General features: G+C 38.7%; 1 protein-coding gene across 1 annotated transcript; it reads left to right on the forward strand.

Moving 5' to 3' along the window:
• Window positions 1-2,179: 2,179 nt before the first annotated feature.
• On the forward strand, window positions 2,180-26,064 carry LOC137982692 (very long-chain specific acyl-CoA dehydrogenase, mitochondrial-like). Its single transcript, XM_068829827.1, has 25 exons — window positions 2,180-2,356; window positions 3,518-3,572; window positions 5,001-5,079; window positions 5,635-5,699; window positions 6,748-6,840; window positions 7,266-7,307; window positions 9,035-9,142; window positions 9,336-9,362; window positions 9,838-9,903; window positions 10,544-10,611; window positions 11,052-11,097; window positions 12,029-12,114; window positions 12,821-12,869; window positions 13,750-13,795; window positions 15,074-15,177; window positions 16,223-16,327; window positions 17,025-17,111; window positions 17,622-17,684; window positions 19,162-19,263; window positions 19,599-19,696; window positions 20,198-20,270; window positions 20,573-20,645; window positions 20,845-20,917; window positions 21,835-21,910; window positions 25,218-26,064. Exons 1-25 carry the CDS (start codon window positions 2,259-2,261, stop codon window positions 25,353-25,355), a joined length of 1,920 nt encoding a protein of 639 aa, XP_068685928.1. The 5' UTR covers window positions 2,180-2,258; the 3' UTR covers window positions 25,356-26,064.
• Window positions 26,065-27,641: the final 1,577 nt, after the last annotated feature.

Consider the following 27,641-nt stretch of genomic DNA (forward strand, 5'->3'; position numbering starts at 1 on the left):
TTGCTTCAATTTTATTTGGTGAGAGTGTTAAAAAAAAAAGCATCATCTGTCCCTCAGGGCGCGTGCGAACGATGTAAACAGCACAAAAGTCAGTCAAATGTCCTTATTTGATGGGATAAACGAAAAGACGAGTGACAAGCGATCACAAGCCAAATTCTCTAAATTCTCAGTCTTTGTATCATGTTGAAAACAATAGGCCTTATTCACGATAGCCGCCATGTTGGTTTTCATATTGTCATGCAAATTAGCCAAATTATGCTGGGGGGCAAACATTGAAAAAAAAAAAAGCAAATTGTGGAAAATCGGCTCAATGAAATATTGAAATAACATTGCAAAAGTCCATTTTAGTATTTAGAATTAAGTATCTTTTATAAAACTGTTTTTATCTTTTGATTGCCTTCGACATTTCAGTTGACTTTCTACTTCGTTATCTGCTCATTTTTCACTAAAAAAACGTCGAAGTAACTTGTGTAATGATTTTACATGTATTTTACTGCTTAGGTGATAAACATTCAATGAACGTGAAATAAATCATCTGTGTGGCTAAGGTGTTCGTTATAACCTCTCGAACTTGTGTTGTTGGCCCCGTCAGAAGTGTGTGGCTAATTTGCATCATAATAGCAAATCCAACATGGCGGCCATCGTGAATAAGGTCTATTTCTTTCATTGAAAAACTGCCGTTCCGTCCTTATTTGCTTTGCTCTAAAACGGTCAAACCGGGACACTACAGTGTATTACAGTCTAGTATTTTGCGCGTTCTCTTGACCAAATATGGTAAAATGGCGTAATAATGGAATAATAATTGTTAATTATCGCTAAAATTATCTCGGTTATCCCTTATCCCTATAACTATTTCGTCAGTTATCCCTTATAGGGCTATCTAAGAATTTTTTACATCTATCATGCTTAAAACCTAAAAAAAAATACTTTGTGGCGAGAGAGTTCTTAGTGGTGAAATAATTGCTACGTTTTTGCCGTTGAGTGTACTATTTTTCTTGTTGTGATATTTTGCGAGTGGTGGGTCTTAAACACAGGTCTGGTCACAAGTCAAATCGTCTCAGTCAGTTCACAAAGAATGGAGCCGTTCACATCAGTTAATTCTTTTGGTTCTGCTGTAAATTACAAATGCAAACAACAAAATTCTTTCTTCACCATAGTTGTTTGAAACTACTTGTTTATGAATTTCGCCATGAGCCCGGGAAGTCTTTAACACGTGAGCAGTATTCTAGATACTTCCATAATCCACTTTGAAATTATTGATTATCAAGGAAGTCATCTTATTAGAAATTACTTTTTATTTAACTTGCTCTCTTGCGCTTCGCTGAAAGAGTTTTAAACTACTTTACCGGTTACGGAATTTGCCCTTGCAAAAACAACAAGAAACTATTTCAAAAAAAGAAACAGTGTTTCGTTTCCTGAATGGTAAGGGCAGGAGAAACAATAAAACAATGTAGTGTGGGTCATTTCGCTTGAAATCTCTCGAGAAATAAAGATAGAAATGTGGACGCAAAAACTATGAACGGTGAGAAGCCTGTCAAGGAACATTAACCATTAACGAGAAGGACAGCTACTTGTTTATTTGCGCCAAGGCAGCGAAGCAGGAAGTCTACTAATACCTCTTTTACCTCCAACTGCATAACATTTCAAACTCCGTTTCCCGTGAATCTTCTATTCTTGTGTTACATGCGAACCTCGGCAGATACTAGCTTTACAATAACTGGTTCCTGGTTAACCCAATTTATTAGTACGACTCACCACTGAGTGCGAAGATTGTTTCCATTCAGTCATTAACACGAAGAAAGATAACTTTGGATTTTTCAACAATATATCGCTCCAATCTAACCCAAAATCATTCAGATAGTCAAAACTTTATATTTATGACCCATTTTCTTCGCTTTTGTGTTTTTCAGCATTATTTTGTGGTATACTTCAGGTTCACGTGTTTGCATCTCATAGATGTTCAGAGTTTCAACTGCGATCTCTGTTTTGATTGGCCACTCTACATCACTGTGTGAATAGTTCACCCTGAAATTAAAATAGATACCGGTACTTTTCGTTTGTGAGGGAAGTTTGTTCAATTGTCGAGCCCTGATTGGCTTATTTGCTTGGTTGTGATTGGTCATCTAATTTATTCGGCTTAATTTTTGACAAACTTGGACTTTGAGCGGCTTAGCAACCTCTCAAGCAACTGTTACGTGACAATACAACTCTCTTTCTCGCGAAGGCAGGGAACACATATTTTTCAGGAATTTACGAGAATGTTGCGCTGTGGATGCCTTAGATTATCCCAGGGCCTTTCTTACTTTCCTAAAGGAAGATCTGGCCAACTGTTTTCAGAATCTTTGAGGCTTTGTCGGTAAGTAATACAATTTCGAACTACATTCGCCATTTTGTTTATTCGAATTAATTCTTCAGAATTCAAGCTTTGTACTGGTTTCCGAATTAATCTACGATTGTTTTTCACAATTGCTGATTCTTTTATTATACTTTTCCGTCTCATATTGGTAGATCATATCAAAAACCGTTGTCTGAATTGAATTGTGCTTGAATATTTAAAGTTCATTTTGATATTCTTCTCCTTGTAACTTCTTGTAGATCGAAAACAAGATCAAATACTTGTAAAAGGTTATGTAAAGTCGCGTATTAGATGCTGGTTTTGATTAGCTAACTCGCTTTATGCCGAGTTCCCCAGTTAAATTTTCTTCATCAAATGCCGGCCTTAAAACGTAACAACCGGTTGGGGGCGTGTTGAAGGTAGGGCAGTAGACATCAAACAACTTTATGAAAGCTTTGCGCTTCTTTCCTGTCCGTAGTCTTTTATATTCACTAAATGTTTTTCCTGTGTAACCCAGACTTTAGCACATTTACAACTATTCTTACATTCGTTTGATCCAAATGCAGATGTGAGTTGATATGCATTACGTCATTTGCACGGCCTACCGTCAGACGTCATCACGGGGGTTAAAGTGTTTCCTGAAGAAACTTCAATATTGTTACGTAATAAATGAGTTTCAAAACACCTTAAAATTTGCTCTGAGATATAAAGCAAAGCATAAGCAAAAAAGAGATGAAGAAGATGAAAAACTGAATTAATTTTGATTGTCTTGAATTGACCTAAAAATACAAGCAGACTTTATTTCACTTGTGTCATCCAATTGTAGATTGTATGAAAATACCCAAGAGAGTGTTTTCCTTTAAAATTGGATAGTTTCATGTTCTTTCATCCTCTTCTTAAAGAACAATTCTAATCTGTTGAGTATTCCAAGATCTTTATTGGGAAAACAAAATAATTGAACAATCCAACAAAGTCTATATATTTTTAGCAAAGATCTCGCATGCAATCTGTAATGTGAAACTAGTCAGAATCTATAAATATTTGTAATACATGTACACTGTATTGTTTCATTTTGATTTTCCTGATCTGGAAGACTTACACAATGTACATCCTGACAGCTTTAGATTATTGGGTTTTCTCTCTTGATGCTTAAAATATTTTCTTTCTCATTTTCCTTTGCAGTATTGTGGCTGTCAGCTCGCAGAACACAAGACATGGATATGCAACAAGTGCGCAGGTGTGTGTTTACATAAGTACATGTACATAAAAGTAATAATTAATTCTGATTTGGGATTTCCCAGCATCAGATGCTGAATTACAGTTTGTGTAAATCTCTTCTTATGTCTCTATGATTTATGTCCAGCTTTAACAGTCATCGCTTCAAGCAAATTTTCAACCTGTTTCTTTTCAATAAATATTGGCTGATGCAAAGGCGGGTTTGTTGTGGTATAAAAACAATGCCCTAATCAGTAGTAATGTTCACCATTTTGTTTCAACACATTACGGGAGATAATTAGACCGTGACATTAAGTTTTGTTTCCTTTTTCTTTACACCTTTGTCGCGGTTTTTCGTCCTACCTTCTTGGTACACATACAATGTAATTCAGCAGCAAATGTGATGGATGAAGATAATGGTTTTTCTGTGACCAAATTCACTATTTTCTCAAATCCCATAATACATCTTGTTTACCCTCCAAAATTTTGTATACTCATTGTTTGCAATTTCTCCTGGGACATGAAGATGTCCCATGAAAAATTGAAAGCAATGCCCTTGCAAGATTTTGGGCGGTAACAATGTGTATGGGATTCGAGAAAGTAGAGAATGACTACTTAGATGTACATAGCTGTATACTGTACAGTCAACTTGCATTGGTTATTCTAATGACAGACTGTTTAGATTCCAGTTGGCATTGTTGCCTTTTTACATACCCACAACATAATTCGAAGGTGCCATAATAAACGCTAAAAGCATTGAAAAGGAACTACCATAGTTTTTCGGTTATAAGGCGCACCATTTTTTCTCAAAGAAATTGCTTGTTGGCCCCAGATGTGAGCTAAACTCAAGATGCATCTTACAGCCGAGTATCTTCTTGCAACAAAATTCGTTCAGGGATGCTTCTTTGATCCTCTGCCACCATCTTGTGCGTTAAACTCGTCCCAGTCTTCCCTTTACTGCGATTCCAAAATGGTGGCCTCACACCAACGTTTGTGATGATGGTCTTCAATTCTTAGTGTTGTACGTCAAAAACACCTGCAAGAAAGTACTAATAACAGCAGGCTTTAAAGGTCTTTCTCTGAATTCTCGTTAAATTTCCTGCTGCTGCAGTTCTTGACTGTACACTACAATCTTCAGTTGAGACAGCATATTAACTGGCAATGAGTTGAACCAAATTCCTCTATACAAGTGCGCCTTGTATCCAAAAAACTACAGTGGTTTGCATGCAACATGTTGGTTTTTTTCAAAGGCATTTACTCTTCATTCTCTCTGCGTTGTCAATGTGTTTGATGGTTCTCATATCTTTGAGTGGTACTGTAACTTAGAAAGTTATGATTACCCAAGGGTTTCAATTGGCACTTCTATCTAGTGTGGGTATCAAATTTATTCAGGTTGTGGAATGCTCATCCTATATGGCTTCATAAATATAGGTTTGATTTTGCATTGTAGCCTGCAGAGACCAAGTCGTTTGTCATGGGTTTATTTCGAGGTGATCCAAAAATGCAGCAAGTCTTTCCTTTCCCAGAAGGTAAAATAATTCTGATTCTTTATCAAATTGTTTGTTCAAGCTAGTCACATGTCCACCCAAATGAGGGCTGTACATACATGTACACTGTAGTTACTCTACAGTAAATCCCAAACTGGCAAAATGGCAACTGCTATCCTTTTTATTCTAAAAAAGCGATGCAGTGAAACATACCTGTATTCCCAAATTTGCAGATATTTTTTGTGACAAAAGGGAAAAACGTCTGAATTAGTCTCAAAGCCTTGTCTTGACTCACACTGCTGTTGTGATCTACTGTACTACTGCGACTAGCCAATCCCACACCACCATGCACTTCCACTACAGCCACCCCTAGCCCATCACTATGTGTATCACTATGCCACCAACAATAATAACATAATAACGAAAAAATTGACAACTGCAGTGTGTCAAATTGACAAAACAATAAATTTGATGTGAATACATGTAAACCAATCAGAAATTACTTGATGTACATAATATCAAAATCAGAGAAATTCCTGACCAGCTTTTGGTGGAGCCAGACTTTTTTAATTTTAACTTTTATATTTTTGGGCACAGTTTTGAATGAGGAACAAGAGGAAACATTACGAGCATATGTTGATCCTGTGTCAAAGTTCTTTGAGGTTAGATTTTGACTTCCGTTTTTTTCTTTAGATTTTGATCAAATAATAAACAGGAATAATCTGGGTCAAATAGATCCATTTTTCATGTTTTGGAGGTGTTTCTATTGCAATATTTTCTAGTAACAGTAGGTCCAGGTGCATGTATAATGTAAAGCCCTGTTTATATGGAGAAAAGTGTTCCCAGGCAGAAGGGTCACTCACCTAACTGAGCTACCCTGGGTGAGCCAATTTTTCCTACTTGTACATTTTCTTATAAAACGTAGCGAACTGTTTACATGGGGAAAAAATACATTAAGTGGCTGGGCTAGAAGGGTGACCCACCTAGCCTGGTCACCCTTTTTCAGCGGTAGGGTCACCGTCCTAGCAGGGCCAACTTTTTTCCATGTAAACACTTTCAATTGGCTCGCCTCAGTCAAGGCAAGCTCATGAGAGCATGCACAAGTGCTGTCTTCCCAGTCCCCTGATGATCGAAACTGAGGTGGGCAGCTCTTGACACAGGGACATGTATAAAGGTGAATTCTTTTCTCATTTAAACACTGGCTAAGGTTGACTCAGCTGAGAGGGTAACCCTCTTAATTACTTGAGGCGGCTAACTGTCTACGTTTGCAGGACCTGGCCTAATTTCAAGTTTCATGTTAATGTGTCATTTGAAACCTAGAATGATAAATATCCTATGGTGTAGCTTAAAGGGTGGTTCACGTTTGCATAGAATCTATTATAAATTTTGTGTTACAGGAAACTACAAGTACTTGATTGAGTAAATATGCAGTGGTCAAATTAAATTTAGTGCCTGCCAAATAATGGTTAAATGTTATGAGAGTACATGTATTTTTAAATCTAGGCAAATGTTTTTTTTTTGTAAAAAGGGTGTAATATATGGTGTGATTATAATCAATAAGTTTACAATGTATTTAAAGAGGGAGGCACAGTAATTGAAATTGACCTTTAACAGCTTTCTACTTTGCGGCCCTCAAGCAACATCATCGCGTCATGATTGTATCATTGATGAAATTACTTGACTGCGTTATTATTGATTCATTTCACGCAGGAGTGCAATGATGCCGGAAAGAATGATTCATCAGAAACGCTTGATGAAGAGACAATGGCAGGCCTTAAAGAAATGGGAGCTTTTGGTTTGCAGGTACTGTACCATGCACCTCAGATCAGAGTGGCTTGCAATACATTGTAGATTCGTTTCTCTCTTTTGGTTTTGGGAAAAGATGAACTTCATACATGTACATGTACATTTGTACTCTGTGTTCAGTGAGGTGCTTCAGAAGTGGTGGCCGGTGTTTTCAGTATTTTCAAATGATGGTGTGTGTTCAGGAATCCTCAACTTTGCTTGAGGCTTAATTTAAAGGAGCTCCTTTACGTGCACAATTGCAGGACAATAAAATGACTCTGTGCTGAATGGTTCTACAGTGTGTAAGAAATTTTCCAAAGAAGACATCCCTCATTTACAGTACTATTAAATTAAAAACACTATTACCCTCTGGATGTTCAAAATTTTGTACTGCAGTTAGTTATTATGTTCATACCAACTTGTTGGCTTTTGTTGTGCTGCAGGTACCAACAGATTTGGGTGGAATTGGTCTTACAAACACCCAGGTGTGTTTTTTTCCATACAGTTTATCAGTGTTGTACTATCATGTTGCTTGAACTTGAAATAAAAACAATAAATTTTTACAAACTGTGAATTTTGGGAACTGTAAAATTAGGAGTTGGCTAATTTAGCTTTTAGGTAGGTGGCTTTGGCATGTACAATGTAAATTAAACAAGCATTGTCATGGATCAAATTGTCACTCAGTAACTGTATGTCTTGCCAAGGCTCTCTTATTTCCTGTCCTGCTAAGACTGGGTTTAATGTCCATTTACTCTATATTAGCTCAAATTATTCTTATTGGTTCTTTTGAGTTCTTATTACCTCTATCTTATCCTTATTTTAACAGCTGGGTGTCTTGCAGACTTAACCCATTGACTCCTAAACCACTCTCTGCCCCCTTCCCCCCCCCCCCCCCCCTTTGTCATTGACAAGTAAAATCATCAAGATTTAGATAGAGTCAAATCTATTATCAGGGCGCGACGAAAGTGCTGTCCGATAGCCCGGGGCTAGTGGAATGACTTGTCGGGCTAGCGTTTTCTTATCGTAGCTTGCCCGATGGGCAAGCACCGTTGGTTCCCCATTTCTGATGATAAATTGAGCTTTTATACCAAAAAGTGTGTAGCAGAAAGCTCCTGAGAGAAAATGATAATGTTATGTGGCCAAATTATCGTAGCGTGATAACGTTTTGCACCGTAAATAACATCATGACTTTTTCTGTTTTCAAAAGCGACCGAAGTATATTTTATAAACAATTTAATTTCGGGCTAGCTCCTCAGACCTTCGGGCTAGTAACCTCAAGTAACAGCTTGCCCGAAGGGCAACCTCATCTTTTCATTTTCGTCTCACCCTGATTATGTCTCACTCCCAGGGGTCAATATGGTTTAATTGAGTTTCATATTACATGTATTTTGCAATTTTTAAAACAGGTTAATTATACATAATCTAGATTTTAGACACATGTACATACATGTACATACATGTACAACACAAGTAGGCCATTTCCGCGTTCATGTCTGCCTCCTCTTCAAAGTGAGTCTAAGTGCGAAGGTTTTCTTATGGTAAATAATTCAATCTACTTTCCACATGAATGGAATTTTCATAAGAAAAACTTCGCACTTCGACTCGCTTTGAAGAGGAGGCAGACATTTGTTATTTACCATTACCTGGATAAACATTTTTTTAAATAGCTTTTTTTACATGCACTACCTTATTGATAAAATAGTGCATTACCACTACACTACACTACACTACTATTGCACATGTATTATTATGTACACTGCATCACCCTGCATTGCTGCTACAGTGTTAGCCTGCTCGCAGGCGGTTGGATGGTCGAAAAAACCGGAATTCGTAATGAGGTCGCCATCTTGGATTCGCGCGGCTGGGTCTGGGCCGGGTTGAGGGTCGGGAGGGAGCGGTTTTTTCGACCATCCAACCGCTTGCGAGCAGGCTAACAGAGTGTATACACTTCCATGGCAACTCTTATATGTAGTTCTACATACATGTACCATACCAAATCCAATGCAAAGTTTACTGATAAAGAGACAAGATACTTCGATCAACTTGATCAAATTGCAGTAATGTTACATTTATTGGCATTTGTTTGTTTTGTAGATGACTGTACATGTAAATACTATTATTAATTTCATGGATCACTATTAAAGTCCTGTCAGACTGATACCCTGCAATAATTATTCATTTGTGTGCTTGGAATTGTTCATTCTTTTTTTAGTACGCTCGACTTGTGGAGATTGTCGGTGCACATGACCTTGCTGTCGGTATCATTCTTGGGGCCCATCAATCGATTGGCTTTAAAGGAATTCTTCTGCATGGAAACAAGGTTAGTTGATGTACACTGTAATGAAGGTCATACAGTACAAAATAGTATACATGTAGTTTGTGGCACACCATGGTTTTAAGATATTTATTTAGTTTGACTTTCCAATTATTACAATAGCATGCAGTCAGATGAAAAGTAAAATGCTTTATAAAAAATGTTAAACTATTTTCTTTTCTTTTTTTTTTGTTTCAAGGAACAAAGAGAGAAATATTTACCATTGGTAAGAAACTCATTGTTAATAATTTTGCCCACCTTTTGTTTATGTACATGTATAAATGTTTTACTCACCCATGTTTGAAAAAAATGTGAGCTGCAACAGCCCTATAATAGATTATTAGTACACTTTCTAAAGATACCTGCATGTAATATACAATTATAAATTCGAGTGAAAAAATAAAACTTATGCAAAATGAGGAAATGACCACACTCCCCAAAATCTGTTTTTTTTTTTACCTTTGTAAGTCTATCAGTTACAAATGTACAGACCAATAAATTAACTTTGGGTTTTAGCTTTGTTGTAAAAATGATGCTCTTCTATCAACTTGATAACTTTTTTGTTTAAATAATAATGATTATTAATATTTATTATTAATTATGAATAATAATGATTAATTATTAAGCCACCTTCACACTGCTCCTCTTCTTTCTTTTCTCCTCTTTATTTCTCTCTGAATGTGCTGTACTTTGTCTTGTAGGTGGCATCATGCCAAAAGATGGCTGCCTTTTGCCTCACAGAGCCAAGTAGTGGATCTGATGCTGGGGTATGTCAACTGTCAGATTAAATAAACTGGTACTTCACTTTGGAAAGAGACCTTTACAAAGTCACAAAAATGTGCATGTCATTTCCACCTGATGAAAATTAACAAATTAACAATAATTATTAATGTAATTTATTTATCTATCTCTGTAATTATTTTTTTATGTACACTTACTGGTAGCTTTACAAAACCTTTTTCCCTTACAGCAAAGTCTGAATTATTAATTTTGGATCCCATATTAAGCTGAAATATTATATACATATATACATTGAGATTAGGATTGTATTTTTTGACTTAAAAAAACTAAGTGGATTCATTTGTAATTGGCTATAAAATACACTGTCTAATGCTGTAATTTTGGTAATATCCCTTGTCAAAAATGTGCCTGCACATATGACATATGACTAGCTAATTAATTTTTATGACCAAGCCTCTCAAATTTGTAAATTAAATTTTGAGCATGACCTAAATCCCAAAGGAGCAAACTTTTAAAGAAAACCCTCGTGTGAACAGCACAGATGGATGTAAACAATTTTGTGCAAACATGGTGGTGAATTTTGAGCATACAGTGTATTATGCCATAATCATGCGTGTATAAATGCCTATTGCTGTTGTCTGATGATGTGATGTTTCTTTTGCACAGTCCATCCGCACACGAGCTGAACTAAGCAAGGATGGGAAACACTACATTTTGGATGGCGGCAAGCTCTGGTGAGGGAAAATAAATGATATTTCTGGGTGATGTTTTATAGATTAAAGACTGCAGTAATCTTGTGGTTTGGCTGTTGTTATTTAGCAAGGGGAACCTTGTCCAGGCAACTCTGTTGTTAAACTGTAAGAATGAACCACTTGCAAACTTGCTTTCCACTTGTAAGAAAGTGGAAAAAAAATTTGCTTAGAGACTGGGGAACATAGCAGATTTTTTTGTTTTTGTTTTTTTAGTTTACTTCTTTTCCAATTCCTCACAATTTTCAGTTTGGGAAAGAATTAATTTAGCATCAAACTTAAAGACCAATCGAAAATAAAGTTTCGAATACAGTGCAAATCAGGGCAGGTACATGAAGAAATGTCACGTACATGCTTAGGTGGCAAAAGACGCTTAATGCGGATACCAGATTGACAAGTGAGTCTTCTTTCTGCTCTTTCTACAGGATCAGCAACGGCGGATTAGCAGACATTTTCACTGTTTTTGCTCAGGTACATACGAGACAATTTTCTCTCTACATTCCTTCCTTTTCAACTGTGTGAATTTTGTTGAATCACTAGGACACCAATTGGACACAATATCCATCGAAACATGATTGGAGTGGAGATTGAGGGCCTTGTGACTTCAAAGTTGATTAGTTATGGGAGTCATGGTGGCCTCATGGTTAGTGCGCTCAACTCCGGATCGATTGGTCCGGGTTCAGGTCCTGGTCGGGGCCATTGTGTTGTGTTCTTGGGCAAGACACTTTACTCTCATGGTGCTTCTCTTCACCGGGGTGCATAAATTGGTACCGGCGAATTTAATGTTGGGGGTAACCCTGTGATGGACTAGCATCCCCTCCAGGGGGAGTAGAAAATACTCCTCTAGAGTCGCTTCATGCTACAGTAACCAGAGATAAGCGCCGGCCTGATGGGCCTTCTAGGCTCATAGCAGACTTCATTAATGGTGAAACGTTAGTTTTAGAGAGGTAAACAACCTCTTTTTGAATGAACTGTCAAAAGTCACATCCAAACTCAACACCGAGAGCACCAAGACGCACACGTACATCAACACGAAGAGGAATGTTCAGCAAGTACATTTAAATATGGCATGGGAAAAATAATGTCACATTTGCACCTTTTTGACTTGCAACAGTTCTTTGCAACAAGTAAGGCACAGTTCTCTGATAGTACTTTGGCCAAGATTTGACGTACATGTAAACTAATGAGCGTAAGACGAAAACAAGATCTATTCATAACTTAGCCCTTTAACTTAGATATAATTGCTTTTAGTCTCTTCTAGACCAAGGCTCAATGTCCTCCTCCCTCCACGTGGGTCGGGGCAAGGAACGCAGGCTTTCACAAGGATGGAAATCGAGCCCATTCTGGACCATAAGATGTTAATTCGCTTTCATCAGAATAATGTTGTGTTTGTCTTTTTCAGACTCCAGTAAAAGACGAAAAAACAGGTGAAACAAAGGATAAAGTGACTGCATTTATTGTTGAGAGAGGCTTTGGAGGAGTTACAAGGTACAGTTGGAAGAGAGATGTTTTCAATGATACTTGAAAAAATTCGAGTGCCCCTTTGTAGGAGTCGAACCGAAGACCTTCCGATTACTAGTTTGGATGCTCTACTACTGGGCTATAGGAGACTCTTGGGAGGCAGGCCATTAAACTAGGTTCGTTTGACAACTGTCCCTCTCTACTGCTAGAAAGTCCGGAAACTTTTCGAGCGTATTTTAGGTGACATAAAACGCTTTGTGCCTTCAAAAGGAAAACGTTTCTAGTCATGAAACTTTGCAATAGCCTCTTTCCAAGTTGCTGCGTGCCTCAATTTCAAACCGAGTCCTGCTGCACAACCATTCAAGTGGAAATGAGTTACATGTACATACAGTATTCTTATGCAAATCAAACTCATTTCCCTCTCAATAGCAGAGCACTAAGACGCACTTCGAAACTGAGACAAACAGCAACTTGGAAATGGCCCATTGTTTTGTTGTCACTGGTGACCTCCAAAATATGTTCAAGGAAATTGTTCAATGAGCAATTTTTCTGAATTTCTTTTGGGGCTTTTGAGAAACAGGCCCCAAGTGACATTGTCTTGCAGCTATACTGTGTTAACAATGGCAGCAAGTGCATGTATAGGAGTTCAGTTGTAGTGTTTCCTTTTCTGTTGCTGTTGGTGTAGTGATTTTGTGTGTGTTTATTTCAATAATATTGAGTCCTTTGTTTGTAGTGGTCCACCAGAGAAAAAAATGGGAATTAAGGCTTCAAACACGGCAGAGGCAAGTGAAACGAATCCCATGCCTTAAGGCTGCTGGTATATATACACATACATGTGCCACGCAAACATAAGCATAAGCAAGCACATTAACTTGTCATCTTGCTAATAAGTGCCCTTTGTTCAAAAGGTACCAATAATTTGTCAAAACACTACTGCGTCTATGCATGTTGCTTGCGCTTATGCTTGGGTTGTACGTGTAAACCATCCCTTAGTGGTTGACATGAGGGAGAAGTAGAACGCTTCAAACAGTAATGCATATAATAGCTCTATGCTATGAACGTGCAAAGCAGTTCCTTTGCAGAGTGCTTTGCACATGCAAAGCGTTCAGAGCCTGCTCAGTCTGGGAACATACGTGCACGTTTTGCACTTGTGATCAGTGCACTTACGTTCTCCATTTTGGGACAAACATTAATTCATTTCGCTATTCTTTTTCAACAACGTAAAATCCTGCACTCACTGGTTGGTTACTATCTTCAAAGTAAATGTTTCATTCTTCATTTTTCCTCTTGGTTCAACTTTAAATATTGCCGTGTTACAATGTATGTGTAATTTTCCTGAAGAACCATCATGCTCCATATTTCAAGCAGTAATATTTTTTCTAAACTGTTGACTTTAGTCTCTTCTAATGTTTTTCTTGGTCCGTTTTGTTGCTTTTGGTTTATCTATCTTCGTTCTCATGAGTTAACCTGATTTTGTATAATGCCTTGTACTGACTTCCGGTTTCCTCGCTCTTAAACTATTTATGTATTTGTAATCATGTTTTGTGTAGTCTGTCAGTTTTATGTAATATGACGAATTGCAAATAATTATGAAGAAGCAACACATAAAGTCACTATTTTTCAGTTTCCATTTTACATTTCCTGATCACTCTTTTGTTTCAGGTTCATTTCGATAACGTTCCCATACCAGTGGAAAACGTTCTTGGAGGTATGTATAGCATAAGGAAAGGAAAAGAACTTTATTTAAGTGGCAAGTCGTTCCAGCACTGGAACACTAATTGGGGACACCATAACCTGTAATCAACAAATCAGCGCAAATCAAATCAAATGTTGGTTTTTGAGGAGAGGGGAGTATCCAGAGAAGAGCCTCTCGATGCAGAGTAGAGAACCAACAAACTCAACCAACACATGATGCGGTGTCTGGGAATCAAAGCCAGGCCACATTGGTGGGAGGCGAGTGCTCTCACCACTGCGCTATCCCTGCACCCCCAGTACATTTTATTATAATTATGGATTTACGGATTTTTCAGTTCCACCACAAACACACAAAAATACTATAATGACAAACTAGTTGCTTGGCAATGGGCAAAAGGAAAACTGAAAAATCAGAGTCCTGGACAGGAATCGAACCTATGATCTCCATAACACTGGTCAGCAGTCGGATGCTCTACCCATTGCCAAGCAATAGTTCATCATCCGTCCTATGGGCACATTTTAAAGTGTTACTATGATAAAAAAAAGCACTTTCTTTTTTATTCAGATTTTGAAAGTGTGTTTGCTTAACACCTGCCAGCAAAATATTGAGCTTTGATTTTTATCCAAAGGCTGTTTACTTTTTGTGCGTAAGTTTTGCATTTTATGCATGGTCCACCATTACTCATTTTCAAAACTGACCGACTGCACCTCAGAGGGTTGGATCTAGGAAAAAATTATGTCATTCACTCAATAGCTTAAAATTTCAGGGTGTAAATGCAGTTTATTATGTATGCAAAACACTAGTTTACAAATCTGAAAGCCCCAAACTCCAGTGCTGCTTATTAATTCAGTCATGTACAAACACATTGCATTCTTAAACTGGCGAGTCTTTGACGTCATTTTCTCCTCAACCCAGCTCTCTCAAGATTTTAAAGTTAGTAATGGCGGACCACTAAATTCTTGGTTTGCACTCAGGTGATCAGACAAAGCAAAAGCAAAATGTCACTCGCATTTTGCATAATAATAGTGCCAAATTCCCAAAAGACAAATTACGCTATTGTTCAGTACACCAAATGGCCACCAATGACATCATGTGCAAGCCAAGGATATGAAAATTTCAGTTAAAATAAACAAGTGTCTTTCTGAAATTATAAGGATAAAACTTAGGTTACTTTGTGTTTAGTTAACATAGTTTTGAAATCCAAAGAAAAAAAAAGATTTGATTTTTTGACCATAGTACCACTTTTGCAAGTACTGTGATATCAGTATTGTAGCGCTGGCTCTTTTGTAGGTGTTGGAAACGGATTCAAAGTAGCCATGCATGTTCTTAACAACGGAAGGTTTGGAATGGCCGCTGCACTGTCTGGAACGATGAAAGGGCTTATAGCCAAAGCTGTGAGTAGTTAATCGTGATTCTTTTTTCCCTTGTATCTATGTATTGTTTAAAGCTGACATTACATTATAAATCCATGTTTAAACAAAAAACAAGGCACTCTAGTGTGTCATCCCATCGTTAATTAAGCCATACATGTCCAATACCGTCATGGTACTTTGCATAAACATCACAATGTGTCACCCTATTAAGCCTAAGAACTTCCATGTCAATTTTTTCTTCCTTGCTCCTTTGCATGAAGTCCTGGGGCACAGTTCTCTAAATGAGCTGTAATCGCAAATTCAAAGGATATTGCGATGTAGCAAATAATTCAAAGATAAGATCATGTTGAAGAATACATGTAGACAGGGGGCGATTGAACCAACACTTAGGATCGTAAAATAACTGAGGAGAAAGTGCATCTGAGACTCTATACACTTCTTGGATAAGGACTCTAAATTGTTGGCCAGTTTCACAAGCTTACTGGAAGTTGAAAAACCCACATACTGTTCTCAGTTTTCTCGCTGGGGCTTGGAGTTTCTGCTGTTGTGGTCTATCACTGCGTGCCATACCTCTGTGGCTATATTAGTTTGAAAGGCCTCTGATCTAGTGTAATTACAAAAAAAAAGAGTAAAGTTGTGCACTTATATAGCGCCTTTATCACAAACGTCTCAAAGGCGCTTTACAATGATCAATTTACCCCCAGCGGACTGGAAGCATATACAGGCGCAAATGGCAGCCGCTTCTAAGCAGTCCATGCATGCTGGTACTCATTTTACCGACCTCGGAAGGATGGAAAGCTGAGTGAACTTTAGCGGGAAAGAAGGTCGCCAAATATTCCACTCTCGGCAGAACCGGGAATGGAACCCGGGCCCTTAGGGTTGGAAGGCAGCGATCTCACCACTGCGCCAACCCCTCCGCTGTAAAAAACATCCTGTTTGGTGTATTTGCTGGATGCAGGATCCTCCACCAAGATTAAAACAACCTGAGATTTGTAATTAAGGACTGTAAGATGGTGAAGTGGCATACATGTACAATTATCGTTGAAATCTTTGTTTTTCGTGTCAGGCGGATCATGCTGGTAACAGGGTACAGTTTGGCAGTAAACTGGAGCAGTTTGGAGTTATTCAAGAGAAGTTAGCAAGGATGGCCATGTATCAGTATGTTACAGAGGTAAAACTGACAGTCAAGTAAGATTAATTATTATATGTCTGTCAGTACGCGCTATGTGATTAAAATCTGTGTCTAACTTACACTGCAGCGGGCCGTATTCTACAGCACAGCCCTCTGTACGGCCCGCTAAATTTGAAATTCCGATTAAACATTCTCCAGCATTCGTTTCTGTTACATAAACTAGTAAAACTGTTTGAATCTTGCTAGAATTCGAAACTAGTTCAAAAAGCTCCTTCCGTAAAATGTTCTGAAATTGCTGGCCATAGATGTTTGCTGATTTTTTCACTATACTCCATAAAGACACCCTTCTCAGAAAATATATGGAATAAAAAAAAAACGGGGTTCACCGTCCTTTTTCAGCAGAAAATAGCCATTCCTTGACGGATTGGACTTGGCGTCTATGAAAATCCGCCATTTTATCTATGTGCCCGCGTTACTGTGCGCGCCAATGACGCAAGAAATTATTCGCAGTAGGGTTGTGCAATGTAAAACCAGGGAATCACCTTAAGACAATTTTCTTGTGTCTACGATGTCTGTTTTAATTTTTTTATGATTTTATTTTATTTTTTATGAGCGCAGAGTAAACGAGCACAGGCAATACAGCTCAATAGATTTGAGAGTTTTCTACCCTGATAGGAAAGATAGAGACTGCTGTATTTGTTATTCGCACTCACATGCAAAGTTTCCGTTCTTTTAGTGTATGGCATACATGTTGAGTGCCAATATGGATCAAGGAGCAATAGATTTCCAACTTGAAGCGGCCATCAGCAAAGTGTACGCCTCGGTAGGTACAATGCAAACACAAAGGAAGTCAAAGGAAACTTCCACTCCAAGTCAATGTAAATAATGTTTACAATAAAACTTAAAATTGTTTGAATTTTTTCGAAGAAAGCGTTTGTATCCAATGTATTTAATTTTCAAATTTCTTGGACACCCTTATCTTGAATAATGGTGACTTGTAACGGTTGCCTTGCTGTTGTCAGGTTAAAGCTCTGTGTGAGTACAACAGAGCAACCGTAACACGTCACAAATTATTCAAAAAGGCGGCACCGAGGAAATTTCATAGAAGTTAAAATTAGTGAGCATAATATTCATATTTCTCTGGCTCAAACACTTGTTTTGAAATAGTTTCTTACAAATCTGATATTAAACAGTATTTCCTACTGTTTAAAATTATTCTGAGGAGGGGAGACGCTGGTCTTCCCCCACCCCTCCCCCTCCCCCCGTCAAAATTCGTGTGATTTCGAAGTCGTCCAGAATTGTTGGAAACTAGATTTTTGTCTTCCCTTTTCAGGAAGCTGCATGGTTTGTGGCTGATGAGTGCATTCAAATTCTGGGTGGCATGGGGTACATGAAGGTAAACATTCAGTTGATAAAATTTTGCGTCATTTGGTGCTGGCGCTTAAATATCGCCATTTTCTATCCCTGCCGATTGACGAAGTTGATGTGTTCAGTTTCAGTTTCAGTTTATTTGTTTTGCCATTTTACACATACCACATATTATTCAAAATAAAATGAGGCAAGGAGACACAAAAAAAGCAGTGCTTAGAAGCATGTGCCTCCCCATGATAAATAACAAATTACTAGAGATTTGTAGAGGCGATCCGAATAACTTAGAACAACAGTACTGTATAATTTTTCAAAGCGGTTCAAGACTCAAATCCTTGAATTTGATTCGTCAAGTCATTCGGATGTTTATGTGGAGACCACCACTAATCATGGAGATCCTTTGTTTTCTGTCTTTAGTTCTTTAGGTAATTTTAAACAGCTTTTCTATTGTATAAGGGTAGTAAAAGACCAGTAACAATTTAATGACGACTGATTAGTTAACGTTGCTAGTATTTGCGAACAAGTATGGCGCGCCCATAATAACCTCTTTAACTCTAAAAAACCTGTGTCGGACCTCGACCACAGTTGGTTCCTTTTCGAAACTCCTCAACTGGTCTACGCCCTTAAAAAACCTCTAACTTCATTGGATTTTTTCATAGACGGGTTTCATTGTTTTCATTCATACCTTTTATCAAATCTCGTGAGGCCTTGCAAATATAGAACTTATGCAAGGGCAACGACGACGGCTTCTAGAACGTTGTCTGTTTTTCGGCGTTACCGTAATAATTTCGCGATCACTCCAGTCGGACGGCATGCAAAGTGTGTATCAATACCTCAGGAATAAAATTGATGTGAACGGTGATTGAAGGGAAATTTTAAAATTCATGATCACTGCTCGCGTCCTCCGTATTAACTCAAATTTGGTCATTCACGTCTTTGTCAGGACGAGAACGGCTGAGAAATGTACCAGAATGTAGAACGCAAGTACGTGGCGTATATTGCCTTAAACCTATTGTTTTGTGGCATTTTTGTAGCTGTCGTCGTCGACTTTGCTCAAGCTCTCCAACAGAGCAAGTCGACACGACGTCACGCGACCTGTGAAAAACATGTTTATAACTACTTGAAATCCTTTTTCGTGGCTTGGTATTAAAATGCCCAACACTGGTGACCGACACTGAGGTGAATAGTGTCGTTTTGGTATACACTAAAACAGTGAGATAATGTACGTTGCATAAGAGATGAATCATGACTTAACTCATTTACCAACGATGACAATATTTTCGGGCGCAAATCCCGCGCGAGTTGCTCGGAGGTAAATAGCAAAGGATAATCGGAGTTTGAGTAGCCAATCAGAGCGCGCCCTCAACGCTATCCACGGTTTTAGTGTATACTAATCTAAGTTATTCGGAGTAAATTAAAATATGTCATTGCTGTTGTTGTTAAATAGTTGCTGTGTTTATTTGCCCCAACCATTTTCTTTTGTAACTCGTGTGGTTTTGTCTCAGGACTGTGGAGCTGAGAGAGTTATGCGGGATCTTAGAATATTCAGAATATTTGAGGGCACCAATGACATTCTGAGATTGTTCGTCTCGTTGACAGGAATCCAGGTGAGTCTGAAAATTGCGACAACGGCTTTTTGTGGGACCACTCTCCGCGAGTGGTTACATCGCTTAGTGCTATGTAACCACGTGCATTCGAACAATCATGAAGGCTGATCGATTTGGCCAAAATATTTCGATCCGAATCGATCTGAATCTATACCTTCCAGTTGTATTTCCTGTACATATTTTGCTAATGGTTAGTTTGTGGTGAATCCTATGTCGCTCCAGTCCTTTGTGGGGGCTAACGGCCGATGTAGCGGTTCATTTGAAATGACACTTTTTATCCGTCTGTTATGCTGTTTACAACCTTTCAAGAACGGTTATTTATTTTTTTTCTTTAGCACGCGGGTAAACGCCTAACGGAACTTCAAAAGTCACTAAAGAACCCTGCCGGAAATCTTGGACTGATAATTTCGGAAGGTGTCAAGCGATCTAAGAGGTAAATTAATAGCTACTTTTTTATTAACCGCTGTGGCAAAAGAGCGATTTCACTCACATGACCTGCAGCCATATTGGATTACTGAAACAAAAGGAAGTCTTTGATAAAAGTATAACTCAATTCCCGGAGGATTAGTTTGGTACATCATCATGGCCACCATTCGTTTGTTTTGGAACACGAAAATGGCCGCCGTGACGTCATATGAAAACGCTCAAAACAGTCCTATAAATGTGAGTTTGAAACTTGGCCTTAGCTTCCCGGCGAAAAAATGAATGTTTCAAGATGTTTATTTTAACTGAGTTCTGAGTCGAGAAAAAACCTTGGGTTTTGCCGCTGAAAAGCAGTTTCTTGCATCTTCGATCTTTTTCAAGCTACCGTACAGGCGTGAAGCTTGTACGCGATTTCAAAAGTAAATTTCTCCCTAAAGGTATTTGTATGTGATATCGTGGATAGAATTTACATCAGTTGATGCCTTTGTTCGCTTTCTGTCTCTTTAACTAGGGCCGTTGGAGTTAAATCTGGTCCTTCACTCACAGAACACGTACACGCTGATCTGGCACCTTCCGCTAAACTGGTAAGTTTGAAATGCCGGCGGCAGTTATATCTTTGACCCAGGGCTGACCTGGTTCAACTTTTCTGTTGCACTTGACTGCGAACAAAAGAGGATACCCTGGGAAGTTGGGTGCGCATGTCTGGTGAAAAAAGGGCGATTGTGCAGGACCCCTAAACATCGAGTGATATTGCGCGCAAACATATCGCACGCTTGGCGCCTTCTGTCCCCCTTACGCTTCGACTGCCCTCTGTCCCATCTTGTGGCTGACCTTGGACCAAGTGGTAGGCCGGAGTCAAATAAATAACTAGAAATTTGTTATTTAGGTTTCGGAGTCTGCGGGAGATTTTGCTTCAACGGTGGAACAATTGGTCATTCGACATAAAAAGAAAATTGTTGGTAAGTTAGTTCACGTATACGATCGTAACGCTTATGAAAGTCGAAGTAATCGGTAGTTGGCATTAAGACTTAAAAATTCAGGATATTTAGACGATTTTAATGCTCGCATCGCATGTGAAAACCTGCCTTAACCTTTGTTAGTGATGACCCTAACAGGAAGAAACAACATTAATCCTTCTCTTGTGATGCCTTTTCGCAGACCAACAGTTCTTACTCAAGAGGCTTGCAGATGCTGCAATCGACATTTATGGCATGGTTGCTGTTCTCTCCAGGTCAGACAATAGTACAGTAGTAAATAATGTATCATATATATCATATATCATCATATATATCATACATCTTTATTTACCCTCGGATGTTTAGAGTAGCTTGGTGTAGCTAATATCTCCGGGCATTTACCCTCCCAACCATGATACACCACAGAAGAAAGACCGCAACACCGGGAACTACATGCCCATGTGTAATGAATGCAACATTTTGAGGCAAAACTTTCGTGAAGACCTTGTGACGACCTTCCTCTAGTATTGTAGCTGCAACAAAAAATTCATTCTCAGTTAAGCGCTCTTCCTCTACCTTTTAGTGTGTTGAACTTCTGTTGCAACCACGTCAACTTCCTTTTGCTGTGAGGTCGCAGGTTCGAACCCCGGCTGAACCGACATCTAGGATCTTAAAACAACTAACGAGAAAGTGCTGCCTTTGTCATAAAATCACTCTTCGCTCGCCAAAACATTTTCTCCTGGGATTTTCGTGAGGTCGACTTGTGGGAAGTCTAGTGTTCTCGAAAAAGGGCGTAAAACCTCAGGTCCCATGTCACAGCCCTTGCTGGTGATAAACTTGATAATGTGTTGAAGATCCCACATTCTGTTTCAAATGAGAAAGTGGCTTAGTCCACGGTGTTGTGGCCTGGCTTAGTTCGGGGCGGGAACACCCATGTTTTCCCTTATTGATTGTAAACCTTAAATAACAAGAAAAATACCTCGATGGAATGTCATCTTCTGGGTGGGTCATTCTCAGGACTACGTTCAGCCAGACGATCAGATTCCATCGAGGTCTGTAACTCGGGAGTCAAACCATTTGCTAACAAGAAAAATATTGCAACCCCCTCCTCCCCTTTACCCTTTTAAAGTAAAATAGTTCTTTTAAAGCTCAAAAGGAGGTGGTAATGTTTTTATATTTCAATGCGTTTCAGAGCATCTCGATCACTGAACAATAAACTTAGCACAGCTCAACATGAAGCTCTTATAGCGTCAGTATTCTGCGACGAGGTAAGGTGGCTTTTTTGTAGTTTAAGTTATTCTTTTATTGCACCTGACGTCACTGCGGCTGTGTTGGTGGAAATAACCATAGCGAAAAAACGCACGTTTGACAGCACATAACCAATCAAAACTCGTTTTGATGTGATGTCCATACTATCATCTAAACACAGCTATTGACCAATGAGAGTGCGCGTACTATCATAATTATTTTAGAAATAATTATCTTACTAAGGTGGCTTTTTTGTAGTTTAAGTTATTCTTTTATTGCACCTGACGTCACTGCGGCCGTGTTGGTGGAAAGAACTATGTTAAAATACAGTAAAAAACGTTCTCTGGCTAAAAATGTTTTTGAAAAGAAATATAAGCTTTCGGCTGTCGATCTACAGCCTTCCACGGATAAAACATTGAATGTAAATTAGTGAAATATATACAGAAAAGGCGAGATAAAAGTAATACAAAGAACAGAGTAAGGGTATGAAAAAAGGTGGCTATTGTGTTAAAACGAATGCTGCACTGATTAGGGATCGGCTTAGAGTTATTGCCAGCATGCTTGGTAGCAGAGGTGTGCCAGGACTCTAGAGTTTTTCTAATACGAAAAGAGCCTTTGTCGATAACTCGAGAATGATTGAAAACAATGCGATGACCGAAAGACCACGCGTGTTTCGCAATGTTTGACCCATTAGCACATGTTTTAACATTCCTAACGTGTTCTTCCTTGCGGGTTTCAAAGCAGCGGCCAGTTTCAATAGCCACCTTTTTACATACTTTTACTCTGTTCTTTTTATTACTTTTATCTGGCCTTTTCTGTATATATTTCACTAATTTACATTCAATGTTTTATCCATGGAAGGCTGTAGATCGACAGCCGAAAGCTTATATTCCTTTTCAAAATTGTTAGCCAGAGAACGTTTTTTACTGTATTTTAACATGTCTCATCCTGGCTGCGCTTCAATTTTTAATCGGAAAGAACTATAGCGAAAAAGTATTTTGGGAACTTGACGCTGTTATATACGCAAAACGTGAGCTACATTGTTTTGTTGTTTTGGCACCAACAAGGCAGGCATATCACGAGTGCAATCAAATGTCACCATAAGCCCTTCCATCTCCTGTACAAACCACTAACGACCCATAATTTCTCAATTCACTCTGACGAAGAGGTAACGCTCGAAACGTCAGCTCACATATCTTTCTTACGATGGTTAATTTACCTTTGTCAACTAGAAGAAAAAGAAAGAAGAAGAAATGACTTTATTTTATGTATCTGTCAGATAGTACGAGGGCTGTGATTGGCAAAATTAGCGGGCCGCATTCTACAGTACGGCCCGCTAAATTTGAAATTTCGATAAAACATACACCAGCAAGTTTTTCATGTCTTTTCTGTTGCATTTACATGTAAAACTGTTTGAATCTTGCAAGCACCTATTTTAAAAAGCCAAGAAGTTTTATCGTTTTTCAGATCTTTATGGCGGTTAAACCTTCCAACTAGTTTCCTTTTCGGCCGCGCGGCTGATTAACACAGAAATTAATTAAGCAATAGAGGACGTTTTCGGTGTTTCCCTAGCCTCATCTAAACACGAGGGGAAATTGGGAGAATTCGAGACTTATGCAAACCCGAGACGCAGTCGAGGGTTTGCATAACTGTCGACAATTCTCCCAATCCCCCTAGTGTTTAGATGAGGCTATGGAAACACGGAAAAAAGTCCTCTATTGCTTTTATAAAACATTTCTCAAAGAGAATTCGACAGATGAAGGAAAATGCTTGTTTTTTTACTTCTAGATTGAAACAGATTTTCTTGATACACGCTCATATTTCCTACCAGCCAGTCAAAACCCGCGTCTGACAGCACATAACCAATCAAAACTCGTGTGATGTGATGTCCATACTATCATCTAAACACAGCTATTGACCAATGAGAGTGCGCGTACTATCATAATTATTTTAGAAATAATTATCTTACTAACCTCGTTTTCTCGGTCCGTGCTGTAAATTACGGACCCTTGTTTATGAATCTAAGGGGAAAAACGGGTGCCGTAATTTGACGTCACAAACTGATTTACATTGCATTAACTCTTTGTAAAAATGCATGCAAAGTAGATTTTGACGTCAAATCAGGAATAGACCCACTCCCCTTCTGACTCGGTCGTGAACAAAAGATGCTTGGATTTTCGCAACTTTCGAAGCCTATAAAATGGCAGGATTTGATAGAAAAAGGAAAAAATGGCCGCAATGCGTCTCGAACAGGTGCAAAGATTCATTTTAGGGAAAAAATATTTGTACGGTAAAATAAATATAACAGATGAACGCTTTTTGGCAATACAGTTCGAAGGTTATCTTAACTTGTAGTTGTATTTTAACCTACATTGTACGCATATCTCACTTGTCAAGATTCTTGGTAGGTCTCGATGGCATTTAAAATGGTTCTCCTTGGCGTAGCTACTGTAAAATCTCAGATATATTGTACCAGACATAACTAATCGATGATCGATGATATCAATTGGTAATCAATGAGTAATCAGTTGATTAGTCATTGATTATTGGCGATAATCAGTCAGTAATCGATGATTAATCGAAGCCCAAAAATTTTGTGGCCTATCGATTGCTCATCGATGATGACATCGATTACTCATTGATGTAATTGATTACTCAGCGACTATTATACTGCGCACGAAAGACACTTTTCTTGCTTTCTTGTACCTTTTTTTTTTTTCGTTTGTGATTCTTTTATTTCTGTGTTAAACGCATTTTTCCTTAATTGTATCTGAAGTTCCTGTTGACGATGTCGAGACGTACAGTGGTAATCACAAATACAAATGATTCTCAATTGTGCAATATTTCACTTTACCCAACTCTTTAACAAAACAACTGAACAGTAACCAACCCGTCTGAAAATGAAACTAACAAGTACGCTGACAAGAATCGACTACGTGGTTATGTACGACATGTACTACTTATATTTAATTAAGCTGAAAAGACTAAACGTGGAAACATATGTTTACATTAAAGTTGCTTTAATTTTGTTTTTCTTCGCCAAATACGTTTGCAGCCACGAGATGATATCGATGAGTAATGGATGAAATCAATGACTAATAAATGCAATCAATGACTAATCGATGCAATCGATGACCAAAAGTTTTGTGGCCTATCGATTCGTAATTCATTACTCATTGATCATCGGCGATAATCAATGACTAATCAACTGATTACCTATCTATTACCTATTGATTACTCATTGATTTCATTGATGTCATTGATGTCATCGATTAGTTATGTCTGGATTGTAACACTTACATGTAGTGTCCTTTGTATTGCCTCTAGGCTGCTGACCGCATTCGATTGAACCTGAACTCCTTAGTGGACTCAAACAAACTCACTAACGACACGAAGATGTCAAGAATAGCGGAGGATGTTATCCGAAACATGAACACAGTGCCTGCTCACCCCCTGGGGTTCTAAGTAGTTGGAAATGTTTTGAAATAATCAAAAGAACCAGTTTTAGTCCAAGACTGTCTTGCTTGGAATTGGGCTATCAATCAGACACCTGAAAAAAGGACAGCAAATGGCGTTGAATTGGAAGACGATCTCACGAGTGTAAATGATATCCAAATGCAGCCATTTGTGGGACCTTTTTGTTTTCTTTTTGCAGTTTCTTTTCGACGTCTGAGTCTTTCTTTAACAAGCAGGGGGATTTTGGTGACTGTGATATGACGCATGTGGTTGTGAATACACTGAGTTGAAAGAGAACCTGTTGTCCTGGGTTTAATATCGATTCACGTTTAATTTAACCAGACTGATAAATAATCGATTTTTTTTACTTTGATTGCTGCTGTCTGGGACAAGAAGGAAGATAATTGTTTCCTGCGATAACTGCTGCCCGAAAATGATTCCAAATACTTGATTCACATTATTAACTATTTTCATAGCAAGCTCCTTTTCTATTAGGGCAGTGGGAAAAGTAAACTGTAATCGCAAGAAAAAAGATCACTGAATAGTTGCTTGTGTACTTATTTGGTTGTGAACGACAAGTAAGTTTCCTGCGCCAAAAATGGTTTGGACAGTCTCTTAAAGCTATCGACGTTATTTATCAGGCTGGTCCCGTGAAATACGCCGTCAAAAGGAAAGTGAGTCGACTGGAAAACGGAATAAAATAACTTAAGATCACATGCATTTGACCTTTTTCCTCTCTTCTCGTCACCCCGAAGCCTCAACCAACCAATCATTTAGTGAACCCGGCCACCCCATCAACCAACAAATTAATCAATTAATCAATCACTCAGTCCATCCATTGATCAATCAATCAACCAATCAATCCAGTTGAGAGTTGTGTCTAGCGTATTTGTATCTTATGTTATCCTATGCGTCCAGTTAATTCAATTAATGCGACTTCTTATATTTTTATTGAACTTTCACCTTACTGAATTATACTGTCTTGGCGTCTACTCTATTTTGAAGCGTGAGCCTGTCGGCTTTTCTAATGCAAGGAACGGAAGGAGAACGAAGAGATTCGTTGGCAAAAATAGCTTCGCCTTGGGGAATTAAAATCATTTTTCACCCTTGTTATTCTCATAGAATGAGAGTCGATAACACAGATCGACGACAAATTCAAAATCCTTTAAATTCGCTCAAAGTTTTGCTTCTGCCCTTAAGGGCGAAAATGGCCCGCGGCAAGTTTTTCTAAATCACCGGAAACCTTCCGATCATCTTATTTTGAAACCCAATGGCCCTCGTTTTTTAGATAACAAGCACGTGGCAGGAGCTCATCTAGAGGAGCCTATATCTCCTCTAATACCTTGAGTCAACCCTTCCGATTTCCCGAGTAAATTTATTTTTAGGAACAGGTTTTTCCCGCGAAAAGAATCATAATTCCCTTCACGCTGAGATAGCTCTGCTTTGATTGGCTTTTACAACAGTGAGCGTGCTGAATCTCCCAAGGGAGGTGTTCTATAAATAAATCTACTCGGGAAAGGGTTGACTCTGAGGCCAAGTATGGGAGATAGAGGCTCCTCTTAATGAGCTCCTGGCACGTGGCTAATTTCCATATCTGACCGTTGGGCTGGCACAGGCATCCCACGAAAATAGTAGGTGCCAGGCGTCCTGTTCAAGCTTTCGTTTTGTCCTGATTATCTTCTTGTGAACTAGATGGTTCTGTGAAGCATACACTGGCTTGCCTGTGGTACGTGCTACAGAAAATCAGAAGGCACTGAATTGTGTGGTATTGAAATACAGCATTCCAGTCTCTGAAGAATAACAAATAAAAGAGAAGCGAGAAACATTGGCTTCTGGGCTGACATGTTGATAATTTTCAAGTTCCCTCTCAACTTCTTTTCACCACAAGTGTGCCCTATGAGCACCCGAAAACTTTGTAATACTAAACTTCACTGAAGTCAAGCCCTGTTTCGCGGGGTTAGTGTTGGGATGGGAGACCAAAACAATAAACCCCTCATAAAAAACAGAAACATCTGACCGAAAATACTATTAACGCTAACAAATGCGAACTCAGCAAGGTACAGATTCAGTTAGCTTGCGTTATGCAAAACAAATATTGATGAAAAAGCAAATAAATATTGATACACAGTTTTCAGAAAGAGCAGAAGGAAGTTTCCCGGACGGTAGCCTGCGAACGCAGACGTATTTCCGGCGGTCGTTTCTCTCCCCCGAAAAGTAGCTACTTTTCGGGGGAGAGAAACGACCGCCGGAAATACGTCTGCGTTCGCAGGCTACCCGGACGGTCGATCGAGAATA

The sequence above is a fragment of the Montipora foliosa genome, chromosome 13, assembly GCF_036669935.1.
Source record: "Montipora foliosa isolate CH-2021 chromosome 13, ASM3666993v2, whole genome shotgun sequence".
In the NCBI taxonomy this organism is placed as follows: Eukaryota; Metazoa; Cnidaria; class Anthozoa; order Scleractinia; family Acroporidae; genus Montipora; species Montipora foliosa.

Excerpts from the sequence above, each read along its gene's own strand:
- LOC137982692 (XM_068829827.1), top strand. The coding sequence starts at position 2,259 with ATGTTGCGCTGTGGATGCCTTAGATTATCCCAGGGCCTTTCTTACTTT. Across the intron at positions 17,112-17,621 it reads TCAGCAAAGTGTACGCCTCG|GAAGCTGCATGGTTTGTGGC; the intron begins GTAGGTACAATG and ends TTCCCTTTTCAG. Across the intron at positions 21,911-25,217 it reads CGTCAGTATTCTGCGACGAG|GCTGCTGACCGCATTCGATT; the intron begins GTAAGGTGGCTT and ends TATTGCCTCTAG.